The sequence below is a fragment of the Pelodiscus sinensis genome, chromosome 21, assembly GCF_049634645.1.
Source record: "Pelodiscus sinensis isolate JC-2024 chromosome 21, ASM4963464v1, whole genome shotgun sequence".
Lineage (NCBI taxonomy): Eukaryota > Metazoa > Chordata > Testudines > Trionychidae > Pelodiscus > Pelodiscus sinensis.
In genome coordinates, this window is record NC_134731.1 from 18245623 (window position 1) to 18266549 (window position 20927).

A 20927-nucleotide genomic window follows, 5' to 3' on the forward strand; every position below is an offset into this window, starting at 1 on the left:
AGACAGGCACAGGCAGCCTGCTCCTCCGGGCTACAGGCACCTTAGGAAACATTTGCAGTGACACTCAACCAGAGCTGCCAAAATAGCCACAGGACAGCCTGGAGCACCGACAGAAAAAGCTGTCAGGTCTGCTCAGCCCAGGGAGACCGCAGGGGCCCAAAGCCCAGGGAGCCACAGGGGAGGCCGCAGGGGCCCAGAGCCCAGGGAGCCGCAGGGGAGGCCGCAGGGGCCCAGAGCCCAGGGAGCCGCAGGGGAGGCTGTGGGGGCCCAGAGCCCAGGGAGCCGCAGGGGAGGCTGTGGGGGCCCAGAGCCCAGGAAGCCGCAGGAGAGGCCCAGAGCAGCCATAGGGGAGGTCGTGCGGGCCCAGAGCCCAGGGAGCCGTAGGGGAGGCCGCAGGGGCCCAGAGCCCAGGGAGCCACGGGGAAGGCCATGTCACTTGAACTAAGCCACAAAGTGCAAAGGATGCCCCAGTCTGCCACCACCACTGGGCTGGATGCTTTATTTTGAGAGTCCCCGCATCCAAGCGCAGGCTGATGAACCTCCCCGCTCCATCATCAAAACACTCGGCAGCAGGTGCCTGCCTGGAGCCCCGGGCGGAGTCACGTGGCCGCTCGGAGGGTGCTGGCACCCGGCTTGGCGCCGTTAAAAAGGAAATGAAAAGTCACGTCACGTGGGAGACGAATGTGAGATTTCCCCGAGATTCATCAGACGAGCACCTGCCAGCCCCCCTCCACTGTCCCTGAAGACCCCATCAGCCCCCCCGCTGAGCACCTGCCAGTCCCCCTCCACCATCCCCAAAAACCCCGTTAAAGCTCCCATCTCCTGTCCCCCAGAACCCATCAGCCCGCCCCCTCCTGCTGAGCATCTGTCAGCCCCCCCATCTCCACCAACCCCTGTACCCCCCATCCCCTCCCGGCTCTGTCCCTGTGTCAGCAGCCCAGAGAGCCAAGGCCGCTGGGGGAAGCTGGACAGGTGGGTGGCGGGCCATGCTCCTTGAAGCAGGGGCTGTATTTGGTTTGTCTGCCTGTGGCAGGCAGCGAGTCTCACTGCGCAGAGACAGACTTGGGGGCAGTGAAAGCAGCAGGCACAAAGTGCTATCGGGCAGACGGGCCCCGTGGGGGGGCCTCAGCCAGCAGGGAGCGGGGGCTGAGGCAGGAGCCCACAGGCTGAATGCTGGCTGGGTGGCTGGCTGAAGGCCGTGGCTTCTGTTTGCTCCCCGGGCTGGCACACCGAGAGCTACGTACCAGAGCCGGGGGAGAGCCGCTTGGGCAGGACTGTGGCTGTCGGCCCGTGGCCCGCTCCTGGGAGAGGTCTGGGCTCCCCAGGGCCAAACAGCCGTGCTGTCAAAAGGGCAGCTGGAATGGCGGACCCAGTCTGGCTTCAGCAGCTCCCCAGGTATCCAGGGCAGAGCAGGGCCACTTCCAAAGGACACAACCCTGGATTTCACATCGGACACTGGGGGCCATGGAGGTGGCAACCACAACCCAGCCATCGCCCTGTAGCCCCTAGGCCGGGCAGCAGGACCAGCCACACACACCGGGCACCGACCCACAGGCTGGGGCGAGGGGGCAGCCGCGCACACTCAGCCCCTCTTCAAAGTGCAGTAGGATCTCCCGGGATGAGACTGGCCGTGATTTGCTCAGCAGGGAGGGGATTTCACTGAGCCGGATCGGCCCAGCCCGGTCTGCGCAGGGCTGTGGGGGGGTGTGGCAGTGGCCACGTTCTCAGCAGTGAGCTGGCTCGGATGGGGGGAGGGCAGCAGGGAGCTTTTGGATTTGCTGCCCCTGAAGGGGTGAAGAGACACAGGCCCCCGCATGGTTTCAGCCTGCTGGGCCCCCAGAGGGGAAGGGGGCGGTTCCATGGGTCACTGCAGTGCTCCCGCCCCGCCGCAGCTCCCAGGCACCAGAGACGGCAAGAAGACCCCAGCCCTGCGCCAGCATGGCAGGCAAAGGCAGACAGACGGTCTTGTGCCAAACTCCAGAGCAGCCAGTGCCAGCCCCATAGCAGGGGAGGACGGGCAGCTGGGTGCCCCGCCGAGCCCTACTCCAGGCTGGGGCTGGGGCCTGGCCCTGGGGCGCGGACCAGGGCTGGCAGGGCCGGTCCGTGTGCGCCCAGTGGGGCAGCCGTCTCTCCCCCTGGGAATAGCGGAGCGGCAGGAGCTGCCCCACGTGGCAGGTTTATTGCTGCACTCACACAGTGCCCCGCGCCGCACTCCGGGGGGATGGCCCAAGGAGAGGACGGGCTAGCAGCTAAGTGGACCTGCTCCCAAGCTGCACCAAGGGGGTGCAGGGGCTGGCAGCACGGGTCCTGCTCTTCCTGCAGGAGCCAGGGGAGCGACTGGGGAAGGCCCCTCCCGCCCGGCCAGCTGTCTAACATGGCTTTAAGGGAACAGGGCTCCCACAGGCTGCGCGCTGGGCCCCGCTGGCCTGGGGCAGCCCGCTCCAAGTGCAGTAAGACATCGCGGATGAGGTGTTATTGTGGCCCGCTGGCCCTCTTCCAGCAGTTGAAGGCACTCATCATCCACCCGAGGGTGCGGCACCGCCCTGGGCCCGCACGCCCCCAGCTGTGAGCGGCGCCGTGCCAGCTTCCAACCGCCAGTGGGAGGGGAAGCGTGGGGGTGGGGAGGGCTGTGTGCCTGGAGCCCGCCTCACCAGCACAACTGGCGAGGCTGCCGTTCCACGCCCTGGCCAGTGTGACCAGGCTCCATCTGGCGGGATGCTGGTTTGGAACCAGGCAAGCGTCCGCAATGGTGGGCTGGAGAAGCACAGTGAGAGCAGAAAGCCCGACCGTCTCCTGCCAGGGCAGAGCTGCTGCTGCCAGGTGCTGGCTGAGTCCTGGCTCATGTGCCACTGAGGCAAAACCGGCTTGGTGCGTGCAATCAGCGGAGCCAGAGGGTTAGAAGTGGAAGCCACGCGGCTACAATAAATACGTGGGCAGAGTCCGTGTCTCGTGCCTGCAGAGAGCCTTGCTCCTGGCACTCGGGGCTCGGCCTTTCTACGCGCAGGCTGGGCACGGTGGAGAGGAGGCTCCTCGGGAACGCAGAGGACGTGTGCTTCGAGTCGCAGTTTGCACCGGTTTATTGTGTCTTCAGAAAGAGCTGCACTCAGGTGGGCCCCAGCCAACTGAAAGGGCGTCCGTCGGTTGCCGCTTCAGGCGCGGGAGCTACTCTGCCGCTGGAGGGGAGGAATGGGACAGTTCCTTGGCACCATCTTTTCGGTTCATGTTTGCGCAGCACCTGGTGCGAGGGGCCCTACCCTAGAACTGGGGCTCGGGCGTGAGAACAGAACAAACATCGTTCCTGCCAGGTGCTGGGGGTTCCTCCAACAAGGACACAGGCAGCCTCCTCAGCCGCCATCTCTGGTCTGCTCCCTGCAGTGCCCCGGCCGGGAGGGGCCCACACGCCCCCCGCCAGGAGAGGCCGGCCAGGAGGGGCCCACACGCCCCCGGCCAGGAGAGGCTGGCCGGTAGGGGCCCACACGCCCCTGGCCAGGAGAGGCTGGGCTGGTGCAGCCGGGGTGCCCGCAGCCCTGCAAAGGGGAGTCTGGCTCGCGGTGTACTGTAGTGGGTCCCGCATGGGAACGGACACTCCTGAGTGCTCTTCCCAGCTCAGACTGCGTGGCCCTGGGCAAACCACAACTGCTCTCTGCCTCCTTTCCCCCCAAGGCGACTGGCATAAAGGACCCCTGCCCCGGCGGAGCTCGGGCTGTGAGCTAGCTCCCCTCCACCCTGGGGCACTTACCGTCCTCATCCCAGCCCTCTGCCACGCCTGCCAGCTTATAATGCTTCTTGCGGAGCTCTCCCAGCTTCTGGCGCTCCCTCTGCAGCTGGTTTTCCAGCTCCAGCACCCGCACCTACGGGGAAGGGAGCCGCTCATCACCCAGAGCCCAGAGCAGCTGCCCCTCCTCCTCACGGCAGCTCTCCCTCCAGGCCCGCCGCCTGCCCCCCATCCCCACTGCCTCCCTTCTTAGCCCTCCCGGCCAGAAACCACGGCGCAGGCTCTAGCCCGCCCAAGAGACCATGCCCCTACCTGAGAGTCCATTTCCTGGCGCTTGATCTGAGTTAGTGTCATGCTGGAGAAGTCCATAGTGTCTGCAGGGGAAGAACAGACAAGCTGTACCCGCTAGGAGCTCCTCCCTGTGCCCCCGGCTCCCCGGGGCTGTGCTGAGACTGCTGCGCGGGCTCTCCAGCTGCGCGCTGAGCAGGTGGCCAGGGAAGGCCAAGCCGGGGGGGGGGGGGGAAACCCAGGTGAAGGGTGTGCCCAAGGATGGCGTGATGAGCGGAGGATGGGAGGGAAACTGATCTGACCAGCTGCTGGGGAAGCTAGGGGCCCTTCCAGGAAGCCAGGCTCTCACCTTTCTCCTCGATCTGAGACTTTGCCGACTTGGTGGAGGCCACCACCCTGGCGGTAGCCTGGTTGACTCCGCGTGATGCCTGCTGCAGCCTGGCCAGGTTCGCACTGTCTTTGTCTGCTTTCACCTGCCGGATAAAGAGACGGGTCCTGCTCGCCTCACACGGGACAGGCAGGGCAAGGAAACGGCCCGGGGGGAGCGGATCACAGCACCTCGGCGCCCCAGGACACTGCTCTGCGCTCGCGGCCCCAGAGCCCGGTTGGTGCCCTGGAGACCAGCAGAGCGCCCCCTCCTCCAGCAGCAGGCGGGAGCTGTTCTCACAGCGCCAGAACAAGGCCTGCCACTGAGCGGGAGGGAGCGGACATACGGAGCCTCCTTCTGGCACAGGCGCAGGGGAGAATCACTCACCAAGAGCAAGAATTGCACGGGGAAGGAGTCGTGCCGCTGGGCCCCATCCCCCACAGCCCAGGGGGAGGAGTCGACCTCCTAGCCCCAGCGCCAGACCAGGGGTGGAGGCAGGGCCTGGCACACAGGCCTGCGCCCCTTGGGGGCAGCACTGCTCTGCCCACCACACAGCCACGGCGGCTGGTGCTGGAGGCAGCTTGTGCCCCCAGCGAGGAGCTGACGCTGGGGGGTTTGATGCTCTCCCCTTCTGGTCAGTTCCCACCCTCCGAGCATGGACTCAGCAGGAGCCAGAGCCACACGAAGACTAGCTACCTAGCCCCCGCCCGCCTTTGCAGCAGGCACGCCAGCCGGCACCTCGGACACACCGCCCGGCTGGGCAAAGCTCCTACCTTGGAGGCAGCCACCAGCTGGGCGGTGCTAGCCGCGATCTCGTGGGAACACACCATCAGCTCCTCAAACTTGCCTTGTCCCTGCACCACCAGGTCAGCAGCGTCCCTGCGAAGGCAGCAGAGGGAGAGGCTGGGACCCCAACGGGCAGGGAATAGCAACCCCCCTCCCCGGCTCTCTGCAGACTAGACAAGGGAATGCCACTGTGGCCCTCAGCTCGCCAGCCGAGAGCCAGGTCTGACTCCTGCTCTCGAACGCGCTTCACTGGGCACGACGCATGAACCCTGGGGAAGGACCCAGCACCGAGCCTCCTAGTGACTTCACGTGCTGTGCCCGACGCAGCCCTGGCGTCTTGCCCACTCTCAGCGCGCAGCACCACGCAGGCACTCACACCATGACGGTCGCTCCCCAGCCTACAGCTTTGGACGCGGAGATCAGGCCCTCTGTCCAGCGGGAATTCCTGGCGTAGAACTCCTTGGGGGACGCCGCACCCTGTGGGTCAGAGCAAGGCCCAAGGGTCAGGCCCAGGAGGCTGGAGAGCGGCGCCTGCCCCTGGCCCGGACGGAGCTGGGAGAAGCAGCGTGGGCATGGAGGAGGAGGAAGCAGCTCGCAGCAGCCAGCGAGGAGCGTGTGGGAGATACCGAGCCGGAACCCAGGCAGGGTTTATGTCCCGGCACACGGACCCCTCCAGCCTGAGCGGGGAGGAGTGAAGAGGCTCCCAGACAGCAGCTCTTCCATGGCAGAGCTGCTGGCTCTCTCACCAGCCCACCCTTGCCTACAGCTCTCTCCCCCTCTCTGCCTCTCCCATCCCTCCTCTTCCGACCCCTTCTCACTTCTCTGGGAGGGCTCTGCCACGGCCGCCTGCCCCACAGGGCCCAGGCCTGAGCCCCCGCTGCCACTCAGAACACTCGCCCCAAGGAATGTCCCAGGCCAGCTTAGCAAGGCTCCCCCACCCCTCGGTGAGCAGAGCCTATGTCCAAAGCCAGAGTTGCTAGGAGAGCGGCCCCACCCAGCTCAGGGCAGGGACAGGTGCTGACGGGACAGCAGAGGTCTCAGCCTAGCTCTTCGGGAACCTGATCCCCACCAAAGCGCCTCTGGGTTCACAGCTTCCATGAAGAGCCAGGCTCCTGACTGGTGCTTCCCTCTGCCAGGAGCTACAGGGCTGTGGCACCCACATGCCCAGCTCGAGGACCCCCCTCTGTGGCAGCCTGAATTAACAGTGGCCCCCGGAAGACTTTCCTCTGGCCCAGCTGCCAGGGAGCCGCCCGCTAAGGCCAGCGCGAGTGAGCTCCGCTTACCCTGCCGCTCTCCACAATCTCCCTCTGGAGGTCCTTAGAAGCCAGGACTAGCACCTGGATAGCCTGCATCAGGTCCGTGCAGGAGCCCAGAATCCTGCAGGGACAAAGGCCGGGAACAGGCTGAAGAACATTTTGCTAAGTTAGATGCAATCGAGTCACCAGGGCCTGCTGAAACTCATTTAGAGCCCTGGAGGGAGCAGCTGACGCTAGTGGAAGCCATCAGGGATGATCTCGGAGAACGCCGGGAGGAGAGGTCCGAGGACTGCGGGGGGCAATTCTGGTAGCTAGCTTTAACCAGGACCTGGGCATTACAGACACTGGAACGTCTGATGACACAGTCAGTTTGTAAGCGCCTGGAGGATACCGGGGTTATAAGGAGCAGTCAGCTTAATCCCGCCAGCCCAACCGAATGTCCTTTCCTGACAGGGTCGCTGGCCTAGCAGGTATGGGGGAAGCAGTAGATGGGATACATCTCAATTTTAGTCAGGCTTTTAATGCAGACCCACAGGACAATCTCCTAAGCAAACCACACCAATGTGGTTGGGATGAAATTCCGAGGAGGGGGAGGCTGACAGACAGCACTCCAAGGCTACCTCTCAATGGTTCACAGTCTAGGTGGGAGGGCATATCTGGTGGGCCAGTCCTGGCTCTGGTTGACTTGCATAGTGGAGGGGAGGGCATGCTTCTAAAACCCGCAGTGACACCAGGCTGGGAGGGGTTGCAAGCACCTTTGACAACAGGATGGGAATTCCAAACAACACTCAGACCTGGTCTGAAATCAACACAAAGGCATTTTATTCGACAAGTGCAGGGAAAATCAAGTACTCAACGGCCCCCTGGGGGCAGCAGTGTCTGCAGAAAGCACCTGGTGTCCGTGGCTCATAGCACAACTATGAGGTAACGTGACAGCGGTGAGCAAGGCCAAGCTCGCTCTGGGGGAGCAGGAGCGCTGTGTGCAAGCCAGGCACTGTGGAGCAAAGCCCAGTCCTCCCCACACCTTAGTGGAGATCAAAGGGTTGCAGCACTGACCGAGAGATTAAAACCAGAGGGCATGTTTAGTCTGGAGAAGACCACAGCCGGGGGCAGGAACCTGATACAATCTGCAAAGCCATTAAGCGCTGCTACAAAGGAGCAACAGGCTTGGCTGGCAGGCAGGAGATTGGGGGCTGACATTAGGGAACTCGTAGCTGGGGGCAGGCTTCCAAGAGAGGCAGCGGGTCTGTGGCTGGAGGGTTGCAGGACAGATGTTGGAGATGCGTCGCCGCGCAGGGGCTGGACTAGAGGCCCCTCCCACCTGGCAGCTCTCCCATTCCCTTCAGACTGCCCTCCAGTGCCCAGGACTCCCCTGCTGGGGATGGCGTTCCCAGGGGAAGAGCGTGGCTTGGTCCTCACCTCTCATTGACCTCCAGCTTGGCGCCAGTGTCCCCAGCCCGCGCCTTGCTGAGCATGTCCTGTTCAGAGAGAGTCACGCTGAGAAACGCTCCCCTCACTCCACACAGGGGCCAGCTCCAGGCGCTGGCACTGAGCCCAGGGCAAGGGCCCGCTCCCCACTGCCCTCGTGCTTTCCTGGGCTGCTGCACAGGGTGGCACCATGCCATGCAGCTGACAGAGCACGAGAGGGCTGGAGATGGGAGACATGGCTCTGATTCTGCCAGTGCAGCTTAGCCGGTGGGGCCTCCGCGGGCTGGGCCCACCAGGTTCCAGCCGCTAACACCACCTGGCTACAAACCACCAAGGCCGAGGGCTACCGGGCAGCTGCCCTTCCCACCTGGCTGCTCGCTGCCCTCCTGCCTGTCTCCCACAGGTTCACCCCGGGGGGCTCCTTATGGGGCAGCGTCCAGTAGCTCAGTGGGCGCCCCCAGCGGTGCTGATCCCCTCGGGTCAGGGCGGAGCTGGGGCCCACTGCTCGCTCCCTTGGGGAGTAGAACAGGGGCAGCTCTAAGGCCCACTTAGGTCTTTCCGAACTCAGCCTGGCCAGCCAATGGGAACATGTGGCGCGGGGAGCAGGGAGCCAATCAGAACGCCGTCTGCTTCCCAGGCTGCTGCCTACCTCTGTATTTGCACGGCCGTTGTTGTGCCAGGGCTGCTGGTCCATGGCCCCATGGGCAGGGGTTCCTGGGGGTCCCCCAGCCCCTCTCCTATCTCACCTCTATCCTGGCAGCTGCTGTCTCGATAGCTGCTGATGTCGCTGCCATCTCCTTGTCCACCAGGTCGCCCAGCTCATCCTGCTCAACGTCCAGGCCTTTGGGCCGCAGCTCCTGGGAGGAGAGCACAGGCGAGTGAGCAGCCACGCAGGAAGGGGTGGTGCAGGGCTGAAAGGCACACACCACAGGCCCCAGCAGCCGGGCAGCCCCGCGTCCAAGGGGGGCAGGCAGGGGCAGACCCCAGCAATTCTCTTGGACTGGCTCTCGTGGGGAGCTGCCCAGCCCCCAGGCTCTGCCTCTCTCATGCCCTTGCCCCCACCCCACTAGCCTGCCCTCTCCCCACTCTGGGGCGGGCTCCTATGCCCTGCCCCAGGCTGCCCTGGCTTGGGATCTGACTCCAGCTCCTTCCAGCCCAGGCCTCTCACCTCCCCGATGGTGCTGATTCTGCTCAGGCAGTTTCTCACGGCGGTGCAGTCGGCGCGTGCCAGGGAGGCCTCGTCTTTCAGGGCCCCGAGGTAGCGCAGGGCCTCGCTCCCACACTGCTTACAGGTCTCCGAGAGCACTGAAACCAGTCCACAAAGGCAAGAGCCGGCTGAGGACGCCAGGTGCGCCCAGCGGGACCCGCCCAGCCCCCTCGCCACGGCGGGGATACTTACAGTCAGCGGGATCCATAGGCGCCATGTGGGCGGTGGCGCTGCCCTGCAGGATGGTGTCGCTGATCAGGTGGGCAAACAGGGCCACACATGGCAGCAAGCTGCTGACATCTGGGGCAAGGGAGACAGAAGGGGAATGGCCCTGCTAAGCCCTCAGCCAGCTCAGCCACTCAGCCTGCCCCTCGCTGCCCTCTGAGCCCCAGGAGAACAAGAGCCTCGCGCGAGGGAGTCAGGCTCACTGGCTGGAGCGCAGCGCTCCCCTTCCCAGAATGCCGTGCAGGTGGCACGTTGGGAACAGCCGTTGGACCTGGTTCCCCAGCCCCTGCGAGCAGCTGCCGCTCTGGGGCGCCCAGGGCGTGACGGGGGACCACGAGGGCTCATGTTGGCTGGGCCTCTTGGGAAGGGCCCCGTGCTTCATGCAGCAGGCTGAGGGCCGGGGCGCTCACGCAGCTGGCTGCAGGCTCGGAGGCTGGACACGGCCGGAAGGGAGGGAGCCCCACCATTCGCTCTGCCCCTCGTCCCAGCGCCCCGCGGGCCCGGCCAGCTCTCACCTGCGCGGTTGGAAAGGTACGTGCCATGCGCGCCCTGCAGCCGCTCGATGCAGTCGGAGGCAGCCAGCGCTCTGCACAGGAGATAATCTGCATGCACAAGAGAGCCCCGCAAGGAACTGAGCCGTCTGGGTAGCGTCTGGGCTCTCCGACTTACCGCGCCCACGGGGGCGCTGCCAACGCTGGCACCAGGGCCCTGCACGGAGCCCGCTCCAGGCTTACGACAGGCCCCCGACGGAGCAGCAGGGGAGTGCTGGCCAGAGCGGCCGGGCGCCGCCTTGCACAAGGAAACCCCTCCAAGCCACGGCAGAGGGTGGCAGCCCCACAGGGCCAGCTGGTGCCCGCTGGCTGCATTTTCTCCTGCCGCACTCGGTGTGGCGGGGGCCGGCCGGGAACAGGGCTCAGTGCACCTGGCGCCTTCCCACATGCTCCCCAGAAGTGCTACCAGGAGCCCCGGGGAGAGGCCACCTCTGGCAGAGAACCCCCGTGTGCCTATGGGGGCTCCCCAACCTTTCCTTCAGGCTGGGGCAGAACAGGAACAAAGGACCTGGGAGCCCCCAACACACCCCTGCTCCTGGCCTCCCATCTGCTGCACAGCCAAACCCACACTGTGCCCAGAGCCCCTCCTCCGGGACACCCTCCAGCGCCAGCCACAGAGACCTGCTGAGACACCCGGAGCTCCTGGCTCTGGGCACTGGGCTGGCTCAGCTGGCCGGCAGGTCCTGAGGCTCTCGCCTCAGCCGCTGCCAGGCAAGGCAAGGAGCCAGCCAGGTTCAGTGACTGATATCCAAGCCAGCGCCCCCTCGCCCTGGGCTGGCCCACCCCCAGTGCCCCCTCGCCCTGGGCTGGCCCACCCCCAGTGCCCCCTCGCCCTGGGCTGGCCCGCCCGAAACCAAGGGCTCGCGTGGGAGGCGCCGGGGAGCTTTCCCACCCTGAGTGGGCAGCCCTGCTCAGTGCGGCTGGGTACACCTCTTGCAGAGGGAGGAGCCGGCCCAGCCCTGAGGCGGGTACCTGCGGAGCTGGTGCAGCTGATATGGGTAGGGTCTTCGAGGCGGTTCAAGGAGTCCTGCACCATCTGCTCTGCCTCCCACACAGTGCACTGCAGCAAGGCAAACTGCTCGTCCAGCAGCCGCTGCTGGAGGGCCTGCTCCCGGCTCTCCTGCGAGACACACACAGAGAGGTCAGGGCCTCCCCAAGGCCCAGCCAGGCCCTGTTGGCACCCTGGAGGCTCCGGGCAAGGACAAAGGCCACAGAGGCCAGAGCCACGTGACTGAAAGAGTAAGGACCGTCTCTGGCGGGGTACAGCAGGAGGCAAGGGGCTGCTCTGCAGGAAGAGCAATTTGGGAGCTACCAGGCCATGCCCCTTCTGACCCGAGGGGCCAAGCCAGGAGACCAAGGGTACTGCCTGATGGGATGGGGCAAGGTTTACAGCCGCGCACGCAGGCCGGCCATGCACTGGGGAAGTCAGGTGGCCTGGGGCTTGGCAATGCTGCCGTCCACTGGCAGGCCGGAGCACCTTCTCTCCCAGCTGGGTCTGGAGTGTCTCCAGCCTCTGACTGCTGCTCTCCCTCTCGCTGTCCCGAGCGGCCTTCAGGTGCTGCAGCTCGGCCTGCAAGGCTGCCAGGGCCGTCACCAAGCTGTCCCGCTCCTGCTCCAGGCCGGCTGTCCTGCTGCTGCACTCTGCTTCCGACTGCAGGGCCAAGGGACAGAGGGGGAACAGGGAGAGAAAAGGTGAGGACGGGCCAATGCAGCAACACAGAGGTGGGTAGGGGGAGGCCGGAGTAGCCTCAAGTCCACAGGGAGCTGGGGCCCCGCAGACAGGGGATGCTGCCACCCCACGGCGCTGCCTCTGTATCGGAGGTAGCAGCACGGGGCGGCAGGCGGGAGCCACCTGCACGGGGAGCTGATTTTTGAACTGGCTCTTCCTGCCACCTGATACAGAGGCAGCAGCGTGTGTGCCGGGGGGCTCCCTGGGAGTCGCCCCTGCTCCGGGGGAAGCCTTCAAGTGACAACTGTTTGGCTACAGGATTACTACACTACAGGCTAACATGGCTAGTCAGGACAGCGGGGCCGCCGGGACTTGCACGGCCACAAGGGTCCTGGCCCTGAATCGCAGCCTGCAGTCCTGCCAAGCTTCTGCACCCCCAGCGGGGCAGGCCTTGGCCAGGGAGCAGAGCCATCTCGCCACGCCTGCCAAGCACCGAGCAGCCAAGGAGGCTATTTAAGCCCCCTTGGATCTGGGCTCTTCTCTTGGTGTCTCGTCATGAGGAAGATCAGCTAGGGCGGGCTCCAGCTAGGAGGAGTACACTTTCCTTCTGGGCGGCCATAGCGCTCCCCCTCACACTCTGCTCTTCGAGAGGCTGTGTCCAGCCCTGGCGGCTCACAGAGATCCTACCGCTGCAGTCTCATCCTGCGATTCCTGTGTGGCCAGAGACAGCCCGGCACTCGTGAGCACAACGCGCGATGGCTTCTAAGAGCTCTGGCGGGGGCGAGCAACTGGCCAAGCTGTTCCTACCCCACGAGAACACACTGAAAACCAGCATGCTGGCAAGCCCAACGGGGTGGCTTTAGGGTGCCCTCCCTTGTGTGTGTCTCAGCAAGGAGTGCAGCCTTCCTCTGCCCTGGTGTCAGGCAGGTGCCAGGTGCCCATTCGAGCAGTGCCCCAGGACTGGCGACCGCCCATCCAGAACAGGGCTGCCTGCACCAGGCTCTGCGCTAGCTGGACACACCAGCCAGTTGTGTATTCGGGGCCGGGGGAGCGCAGAGAAGTGGGCTGGGGCCAAGGCTGCGGCTGTTGGAGGCGATCCCGCCGAGGGATGCACACTCACCTGCAGACTGGACTGCACAGTGCTCTGGAGGGCCTGCAGCTCCTGCTTGCTGGCTGTGAGCTCTCTCTTCAAGGTTTCCAAGACCTCTGCCTGTTCCTGAGTCTGCAGACAGCACAGAAGTCAGCCGAGCGCGCACGTCACAGGGCGGCTCGCCCTGCCCGGGATCTGATTCCAGCGCTCATCTGCAGGCCTCTCCCTCTCGCTCCTCGCGGCACTGAGCTGCAGACCTGTCTACCACCTGGACTCCCTCGTGCCGGGCTCTCCCCCAGCCAGCGCCCCCGCTGACAGTCCCACGCTCTGAGCCTGCCCTCTGCACACTCGGACTCACCTTCCTCTGGGCCTGCTCGCTCACGCGCTGGAAGGAGTCCTCTAACTCTTTCTTCTCCCGCTCCACGTCGCCTTGGGCCTGTCTCGCTACCGTTACCTGCTTGGTGACCTCGGCATTCTGGGGAACAGCAGCAAGAACTCATCAGGCGCGTCTGCGCCCGCTCTCACCCACCACTCGCTGGACAGGGCCAATGCCTCACCTCTGCCCCATCCTGCTCTCAGAGCAAAACCTGGTCCCCAGATGTGGTGTATGGGGGCTCTTCACCCACTAGCCTCCAGAACGGCAACAGAACTGCCTCTGCCCAGGGCACGATGGGCCAGGGGGCTACGGGGCAGAACCTGACCACTCGTGGGCTCGAGGCCTGGCACGAAGCCAGCCGGCGGCCTGGCAAGGAGAGGACCTACCTTGCGCAGCAGGTCAGCGTGGTTCTGCACCAGCTCGCTGTACTTCTCCTTCAGTTTGGTGTAGCGCTGCTCGTTAGCCTGCGCCCTCCCTGCAACACACACACCTGGGTGAGCGACTGCCACCGACGTCTCCCTTGGCCAATGAGCCAGCCCACGCCCACCGGCCGGCACACATGACTCCTTTAGCCCCCCTGGAGCTCCACCCCCCTCCCCCCCGCTGGAGAGGCTGGGCTGGGGCTGCGGGGGCTCTCCTCACTCTCGATCTCCGTCAGGCTCCTCTGTGCTTTCTCGGTGTCCTCCCGCTGCTTCTTCAGCTCCTCCAGCTCGGTGCGCAGGAAATCGCTCTCGTCCAGGGCCTGCTGCTTGAGGTGCAGCTGCTCTGCCAGCTCTGCCTCCCGCTCGCTGATCCGCCCTCTCAGCTGCACCCCGAGGCGATGGCTCTGCAGGGCGTAAGGGCGAGAGGTGGGCTAAACCCCCGTTAGCCCCGGGCACAGACCTGGGCCAGCCAGCCGGAGTGCCCAAGGCCCGGCATGCCTAACAAACCCGTGAATAAAAGCACCAGGCAGCCAGCAGGCAGGGAGTTAGAAAGAGCGGCCAGCACTGCCCAAGCAGCTGTCACATGGCTGCAGGAGTGTCCCAGGGCCAAGGGGCAACCCCCAAGCTGGCAGAACAGAAACAGTCTCCTGGAAAGGTGGCATCTCTGGAGCTCAGCGCTCCCTGGAGCTGTGCTTGGCCCCTGCTCGCCCGACTCAGCAGCAGGAGCTGCACCACGGCCTGCGGGTTTCCCGGCCAATGTGCCAGCTGATGGGTCTGACTCTGCCCTGAGCCAGGGATCACAGCAGTGCCCTGCTGCAGAGCACACACCAACACGGGCTGGACAGTCACCTCTGCCTTGAAGTTCTCCAACTCCTCTTTCAGTGCGCTGATCTCCCGGTAGAGCTGCTCAATCAGCCGGTCCCTGCCAAGGAAGTCACAAGTGGCTGCCTCCGTGCTGTGCCCCTACCACCCGCAGAGCGGGGTGGGCGATCAGATTATTAATGAGGAGTCCTGAGGCACCTTAAAGACTCTTCATGTTTTAACCAATATAGACTGCCAGGGCTACCCCTCGGAGGCAGAAAATACTCTAAGGCCAATCCATCGACCCGGGATCCTGTGCACAGCACCTGCCACCCTGCCTCAAAGGCTGCTGTGGAAGAAGAGGGAGTTTGGGGCCGAGCAAGGCTCAGGAGCCAGGACCATTCTCTCGTCGAGAGAGAAGGAACAGGCCTGTTCACCTCGGACAGACACGGTTAAGAGGTTTGGGTTTTTCCAAGGGAGGTGCAGACCCCTTTGGGGATGTTAGACTGTGTGTCCAGACCCCCAGGGATCTGCGGGTCTCTGGTGTAGAGAAGGGAGATTGGGATCTTCTATTCCCTCAGTCTCATCAGACAAGAGCACGGAGACATTCAGTGGAACTGAAAGGCGGCCAGTTCAAAACTGTGCACAGGAAATACACTGTCCTGCAGTGCCCAGTTACCTGGGGAACTCATTGCCATAAGATGGAACTGAAGGCAAGAGCTGAACAGGCTGGACAACAGGCCTAGACCATGACGTGAATGCAGAGAAAAGCTGTCACTGTAGAGCTCTGAACATGAACCGGGGCTCTGGGAAGGATCTGCGCCCTACTGCAGTTCTGATCCTGGGGTAAGGCAGGGAAGTGGCCGAGGTGCAGAGTACAGAGCCCCTGAGCCAGCACTCACTTGTCATCCTTGTTCATCCCGTTCTGACTGTTGAAGTTGAAAGGATCGTTACTGAACGAACTGCCAAAGATGTCATCAAACTTATTGTCGAACAAGCTCTGGAGGGAGACACAAACAGGGATCCCTGGAGTCACCCTGTCCTGCGCCCAGCCAGAAACACTGCACAAGGAGCCTTCCCCATGACACCAGGACCCCACTGCTGAGCAGGGATGGCAGCAGCCCCTAGCCTCTCTGCTGGGCAGCTCTGCTTGCTTTATTCAACAACAGGGCTCCTGAAGGGGGTTCCAAAGAGGATGGAGAGAGGCTGTTCTCAGTGGTGGCAGAATGAGGAGCAATGGGCTCAAATTACAGTGGGAGAGGTCTAGGTTGGACATTAGAAAAAACTATTTCCCTAGGAGGGTGGGGAAGCGCTGGGCTGGGTTCCCTAGGGAGGGGTGGAGTCTCCATCCCTAGAGGTGTTTAAGTCTCGGCTTGACAAAGCCCTGGCTGGGTTGATTTAATTGGGATTGGTCCTGCCTTGGGCAGGGGGCTGGACTTGATGACTCCTGAGGTCTCTTCCAGGTCTATGGTTCTATGCAGCTCGTCTGATCCAACCGGACGCTGACTGGGACAGGCAGACAGACAAATGCAGTGGCCAGAAGCTGCCACCAAAGTGCAGCCACCTCTGGGCTGGTGTATCTGGACCAGCAAGCAGAGCAGCTACTTCCGAGGCAGCGGAGAGAGTTAGCTGCCAATTCCAGCAGACCCCTCCAGCTCCCACGGGTGTTAGTGGCACTACAGGAGCTCCCTGTGCTCTTCAGCGCTTTGTGCTTGTTCCACGCGAAATTGCCCTTGGGGCAAGGTGGGGTTAAAATGCTAGCACATCAGCCTGGCCGTGCGCTGCGCTGGCGCCTGTACACCAACCCCAGGACTGCACGAGGGTGAGAATGGTACTGCCTGAATCTCCAGCCCCCTTCCCGGGTGCTAACAGGAGAGGCAGGAACCGGGCTGGTGGCGCCATGGGGCTCTAGGATAGGAGGGGAAACACAGCCACATACAATCCAGCCATTGGCCCGTGGCCAGTGCACTAGGTGGAAGGCCATGGGAATGGCTCCATGGCCGCCGACTTCAGGTCTGCTTAGCCAGACAGCCCTCTGAGCAGCACGGCCCCCAAGGGACCGACTCGGACTAGCCATGGAACGAGCGGCGCGGACGCCTGCTGCTCCAGGCAGCCCATGCAAGGCAGTGGCCCCAGGCCTTGCGCACGTGAGGCGACCTGAGGAGAGCAGGGCCTGGCGACACAGCCCGAGCTGAGCAGGCAAACGTCTCTTCCCCGCTGGCAGTGGGACAGGCTCACCTGCTGTGACGCTGGATCCATGTCCACTAGGTCGGCGGTGGGCTCACTGTCAGGGGACGAGGCCTCGGCTGGGATGACCACTACGGGGCTGATGTGCTCCGACAGAGCGGAGGCCCGCAGAAAGTTGGGAGGGTTCTGGGAGGAAGGGAGAAGCGATGGCAGGATGGTGAGAAAAGTGGTTCTGAGGGACACAACAGGCCCAAATCCGCCCTCCCCACCAGCCCAGGCAGCTCCCGGGGGGGCGGGTCGTAACAGTGCGACGAGGTAGCACTTTGCCTCCTTTTCTACCACAAAGGGTGGCCGAGTTCGTGGACAGCTTTGTGCCACCCCACACGTTGGGCAACACATTTATTCATTGCCAACAAGCACGCCCCCCTGCCCCCCGTAAGTGCAGACGCAGCTTCCTGGCTGCAGGTACCAAGCCTGCAATCCTGGCCTTTAACTCACTCGCCCAGAGACTGCAGTGGAGTAGAACCCCAGGAGTCCTGACTCTCAGGGCCCTGTTCTAACCACTAGACCTCACACCCTAGTCCCACCAGTGGTCACTGCAAACCCAAGGGCAGGAGAGGAGCCATTCACGTCTCACCTCCGGGAGCTGGGGGATCTGAATCAGCCGTTTAAAGTACTGCAGGTTGCTGGAGCGGTAGAATAAATCTTTCAGCCTGGAAGGAAAAGGGACGTTAGGGAGAGGCCCTGCTGTCTGTGGCAGACTCAGGCAGCCACAGGGTGCGGACGGCTTCTCTGTCACACTCATTTAAACAGCCACAGCCAAGTCCCACACCGAGAGGCAAAGGCCACCCTTGGCCTCAGTCCCGTGGACGTCAATTCCTGGCAGGAGCCCTAGGGAGAGAGCCACCAGCTCTGCTCCTTGGGGCATCGGCCTCAAGCCATGTGGCAAACACACTGATAAAAGGTGAATCCAGGAGGGTAGCTGAGACTCAGGGGATACCTCGCGAGTGTCGTCAACACAACTTACGCTGTCACCCAAAACAAGGAAACAAAACTCACCAGCAGGTGTCCACACTGGGGGCACAATCATGGACACTGTGAGCAATGCATTGTGGGTAGGTATCCCATGGCGCACTGCTGTGGGAAGGCAGAGCTGATCTCTGTGTACCTTGGGATTCCCTTCGAGTTCTCCCTCAGCCTCCTCGGCTGCTGGGAGCAGCATCACGGCCCCCCCCCCCCCCCGGTGAGCAGTGTCAGAGCAGCGCAGTGTCTGCTCCCCTCGCCCTGCAGCAGCCTGCCTGCCGCTGGGTTCCTGGCAGGGCAGAACAGGAGCATCCCTCTTTTCCCCACACAGAGCAGCTCGCTCAGCTGTCAGACACTTCCCGGAGCACTGAAAGGGGAGGGGTGCCAGCCTGCCAGGCAGCAGAGCTCACAGAGCACTGAGCAGCGCCAGCAGGACAGGCCTGGTGGGACACTGGCGGAAGCCAGTTCCGTCAGCAACGCAAACAGCAGAGTCCACACTGGCTCTTTGTCGCCAGTAAAGGGAGGGGAACAGACAAAAAATCTTTCCTGAGGGTGGAAGTTTTGTTGCCGGTGAGAGCATTCACACTGCAATGCAACTTCTGTTGGGGAAAACTTGGACTTTCTTCTTCCCCCCTCCCTTTACGCTCCACAAAGAGCCAGCGCAGATTCTGTTGTCTGTTTGTTGAGCACCTAGATATGAGGCTTAGCACCTTGATGGGAAGTGGCTTGACTCCCAGGAACGTGTTTTTGGGGGGACGGGTAGGACTGCACCTCCCCATTTTCACCACTGAGGGGCACAGCCAAACTGCCCTTCGAATAGCTTTGGCAGGCACCTCCCGGGATGCGCCATCCAGGCCTGAAAGCCTGCTTGGCTTCAATCCAGCAATGTTGAGTCAAGCCAACGGGCCGTGCCAATAGCGCGAGGGCCGTGAAGAGGCCAGCCCGGCTCCAGGGGAACAGTCGTGACCCGGGAGCCCAGAAATCAGGACATTGTTCATTTCTCAACTATTTCAACCCAAGAGGCGCCTGCAGACTCAGCCTGAGTCCTGAGCTGCCCAGAGCAGCCATGAGCCCAGGCCAGCAGGCCAGGGCAGCGCCAGAGCTGGCAGACGGGGCGCTCAGGGCACTTACTTTCTGAACTGCTCCAGGAAGCGGTCCCTGTGGCCCTGCAGCGTGTCGGCGGGGAGGCCTGAGGGAGACACACAATGATGCCGGGGAAAGCTCTGCTGCCAGCGAGCACTCGCCAGGATCGCGCTCGCTTCCACACGCCAGAGCGACAGGGCTCCATGGCAGGGCAGCCGGGCTCAGCAGAGTCTATCCCCGGAGCCCCCTTGCTACTTTTAGGGCCTGCCCCACTTCTGACTTTTTGGTAGGGGCATGGGAGGTGGGTCTTGGCCCCCAGCAGGGCCAGAAGCTGCAGAGGGCAGTGGCAGCAGTCCCCACGGCTGGCTTGTGGTGGAAGCCAGGGCACAAGGAGGGGCTGACCTATGTAGGGAAAGGGGAAGGGAGGGTGTCCCATCACCACAGCAGGTCCAGCTGCCTGGCTCAGCTCTTCATTGGCATAACCCAGGCTCCCCTGTCTCACTCTGGAGAAGCCCCCCTCATCCCAGAGGGAAGCAACAGGGATGTGGGGGAGGTGGGGCAGAAGGGTAATGGGCAGAAGGCAGGGAGCTATCAGGGGCACAGAAGTGGGGTAGGGGGTTGTGGGCAGAAGGCAGGGGGCTGTCAGGGGCACAGAGGTGGGGCAAGGGACTACAGGCAGGAGGCAGTGGGTTGTCAGGGACTCAGAGGAGGTGGGGCAGGAGGCAGGGGACTGTCAGGGACTCAGAGGAGGTGGGGCAGGAGGCAGTGGGTTGTCAGGGGCACAGAGATGGGGCAAGGGACTACAGGCAGGAGGCAGGGGACTGTCAGGGACTCAGAGGAGGTGGGGCAGGAGGCAGTGGGCTGTCAGGGGCACAGAGGACACACCCGCAGTGAAAAGGCAGCTTCTGGACACTCCCGGCATGGGGCGGCTTGCAGGTACTTACAGGAATGCAGCTTGAAGAGGAGTTTAACAGTGTAGTCATACAGGTGGCTGCAGTCCAGGATCACTGGTATCAGTGGGGCCAAGCGGCACTGGCCAGCAGCAGTGACCGACACGGAGCGAGACATGTCCAGGGAGCTGAACACTAGCAGGGAGAGTGCGCACTCAGGGTCTGTCCCAAGAAACTCCCGGACGATCTTGCTCTGACACACACGCACTCTCATTCAGCACAGCTGCCCCCCTCACCACAGAAATGTTCAGACTGTCTCAGGGGGCTTGTACCTTTCCTCCCCTCCATGTCAGTCTAAGGCTCTCCAGCCTCATTTCACAGAAATTATGGGACAAACCAAATGCCATCTGTTTGAAGCCAAATGGAGGGAAACTGACAGAGAACTGTTAGCTAAGACTTTGCTACAGAAATGCTTGCTCAGGGGAGCTACGTGAAACAGTCCTGTGCTGTGAGCCATGGTCCGAGACACCCGGTACCCAGATGACAGATCTCAAAGAAGTCTACGGATAAAGGACTGTGACGGGGAGGACTGGGCCCCAAAGACCCCTGCTGGAGGCCTTTGGCCTTGCGGCAGCCCATGCTAGAAAGGTAATGAAGAAGTCCTCCAAGCAGCCTAGAGTGGCAGCAGAGGAAGCAGCCAATCAGGGGACAGGAAGGCCTATAAAAAGAGGGCAGTGCCAATGCTCCTGTGGTTGAATGAGCTAGCCCTGGAACGGCTCAGGCTTGGTCTCAGCCCTGAAGGGAACTGGTTCCGAATGAGCAGTGCTCTGAACAGGTCACCTTATTAGCACCATCTGCCAATACGCCCACCAACCGGACCGGCTGCACTGAGCGCTGACACCACAGGAGTGGGTCTGGCTCTGCTCCTTGCAGCAGCACCAACTGGCCTTGCTATGAGACAGGGACAGAGTCAATACTGCAGACAAAGTTTTGCAGGAACTCCCTCGGACACTTCTCAGCTGCTCTGTGCTCAGGCGACCAGAGCAGCTTTGCTTTAAGGTGAGCTACAAGGGAAAACCAAAGGCCCAGATCCTCAAAGGGAGGTCAGTGCCTAACTCCCACTGGCTTCAGCTGCAGTTTGGAGCCTAAGTCCCTGTGAGGATCAGGGCCAAAAGCACTGATGCAAGGTCCTTCTCTGGTCCGCCCGAGGGGCAAGGGGTCAGGAAGGGATTTAACTTCGATGAAGAAATGGTTGGACTCGGCTGGGTTTCACTTCAGAGCCTTGGTGTCCAAGGCGCTAGCCACGTGGCTATTTGGCTGGCTGAGTGTGGCTTGTTCGCTATAGTGGCCACCTCATCTTTAGGACCCTCAGGTAGTATCAAGCCTCCAAGGAGTCTCCAGGCACAATTCTACCATCGCCAGTTTCAGAGGGACTAGCTGGGGCCGCTGGACTTGGCATCCTAGACACAGGCCTGCTGTGGCAAATCACACCAACAGCCCTCTGAATGGCCAGCCCCTTGTTCCAGTGTTTGGACCCTGCCCCGGGGATGAATTTCCCCTTCC

General features: G+C 62.9%; 1 protein-coding gene across 3 annotated transcripts in view; it reads right to left on the reverse strand.

Annotated features, from left to right (window-relative positions):
- Positions 1-465: 465 nt before the first annotated feature.
- HIP1 (huntingtin interacting protein 1) overlaps positions 466-20927 on the reverse strand; it is a 116834-nt gene continuing 96372 nt past the window's right edge. For 2 of the 3 annotated variants that reach the window (XM_075905021.1, XM_075905022.1), the window contains exons 8-31: positions 19419-19559; positions 18523-18580; positions 17006-17081; positions 16420-16554; positions 15084-15181; positions 14230-14302; positions 13601-13784; positions 13345-13433; positions 12941-13057; positions 12613-12714; positions 11301-11474; positions 10796-10943; positions 9788-9874; positions 9240-9347; positions 9009-9145; positions 8587-8697; positions 7832-7890; positions 6440-6533; positions 5533-5633; positions 5144-5249; positions 4353-4476; positions 4028-4089; positions 3740-3851; positions 466-3173 (exon numbers count right to left, since the gene is read on the reverse strand). In XM_075905021.1, coding sequence (XP_075761136.1) covers positions 3163-3173; positions 3740-3851; positions 4028-4089; positions 4353-4476; positions 5144-5249; positions 5533-5633; positions 6440-6533; positions 7832-7890; positions 8587-8697; positions 9009-9145; positions 9240-9347; positions 9788-9874; positions 10796-10943; positions 11301-11474; positions 12613-12714; positions 12941-13057; positions 13345-13433; positions 13601-13784; positions 14230-14302; positions 15084-15181; positions 16420-16554; positions 17006-17081; positions 18523-18580; positions 19419-19559 — 2507 coding nt within the window. In that variant the 3' untranslated portion in view covers positions 466-3162. Of the gene's footprint in view, positions 3174-3739; positions 3852-4027; positions 4090-4352; positions 4477-5143; positions 5250-5532; positions 5634-6439; positions 6560-7831; positions 7891-8586; positions 8698-9008; positions 9146-9239; positions 9348-9787; positions 9875-10795; positions 10944-11300; positions 11475-12612; positions 12715-12940; positions 13058-13344; positions 13434-13600; positions 13785-14229; positions 14303-15083; positions 15182-16419; positions 16555-17005; positions 17082-18522; positions 18581-19418; positions 19560-20927 lie in introns of those variants that run through there. The other variant, XR_012897130.1, reaches the window with a different exon arrangement.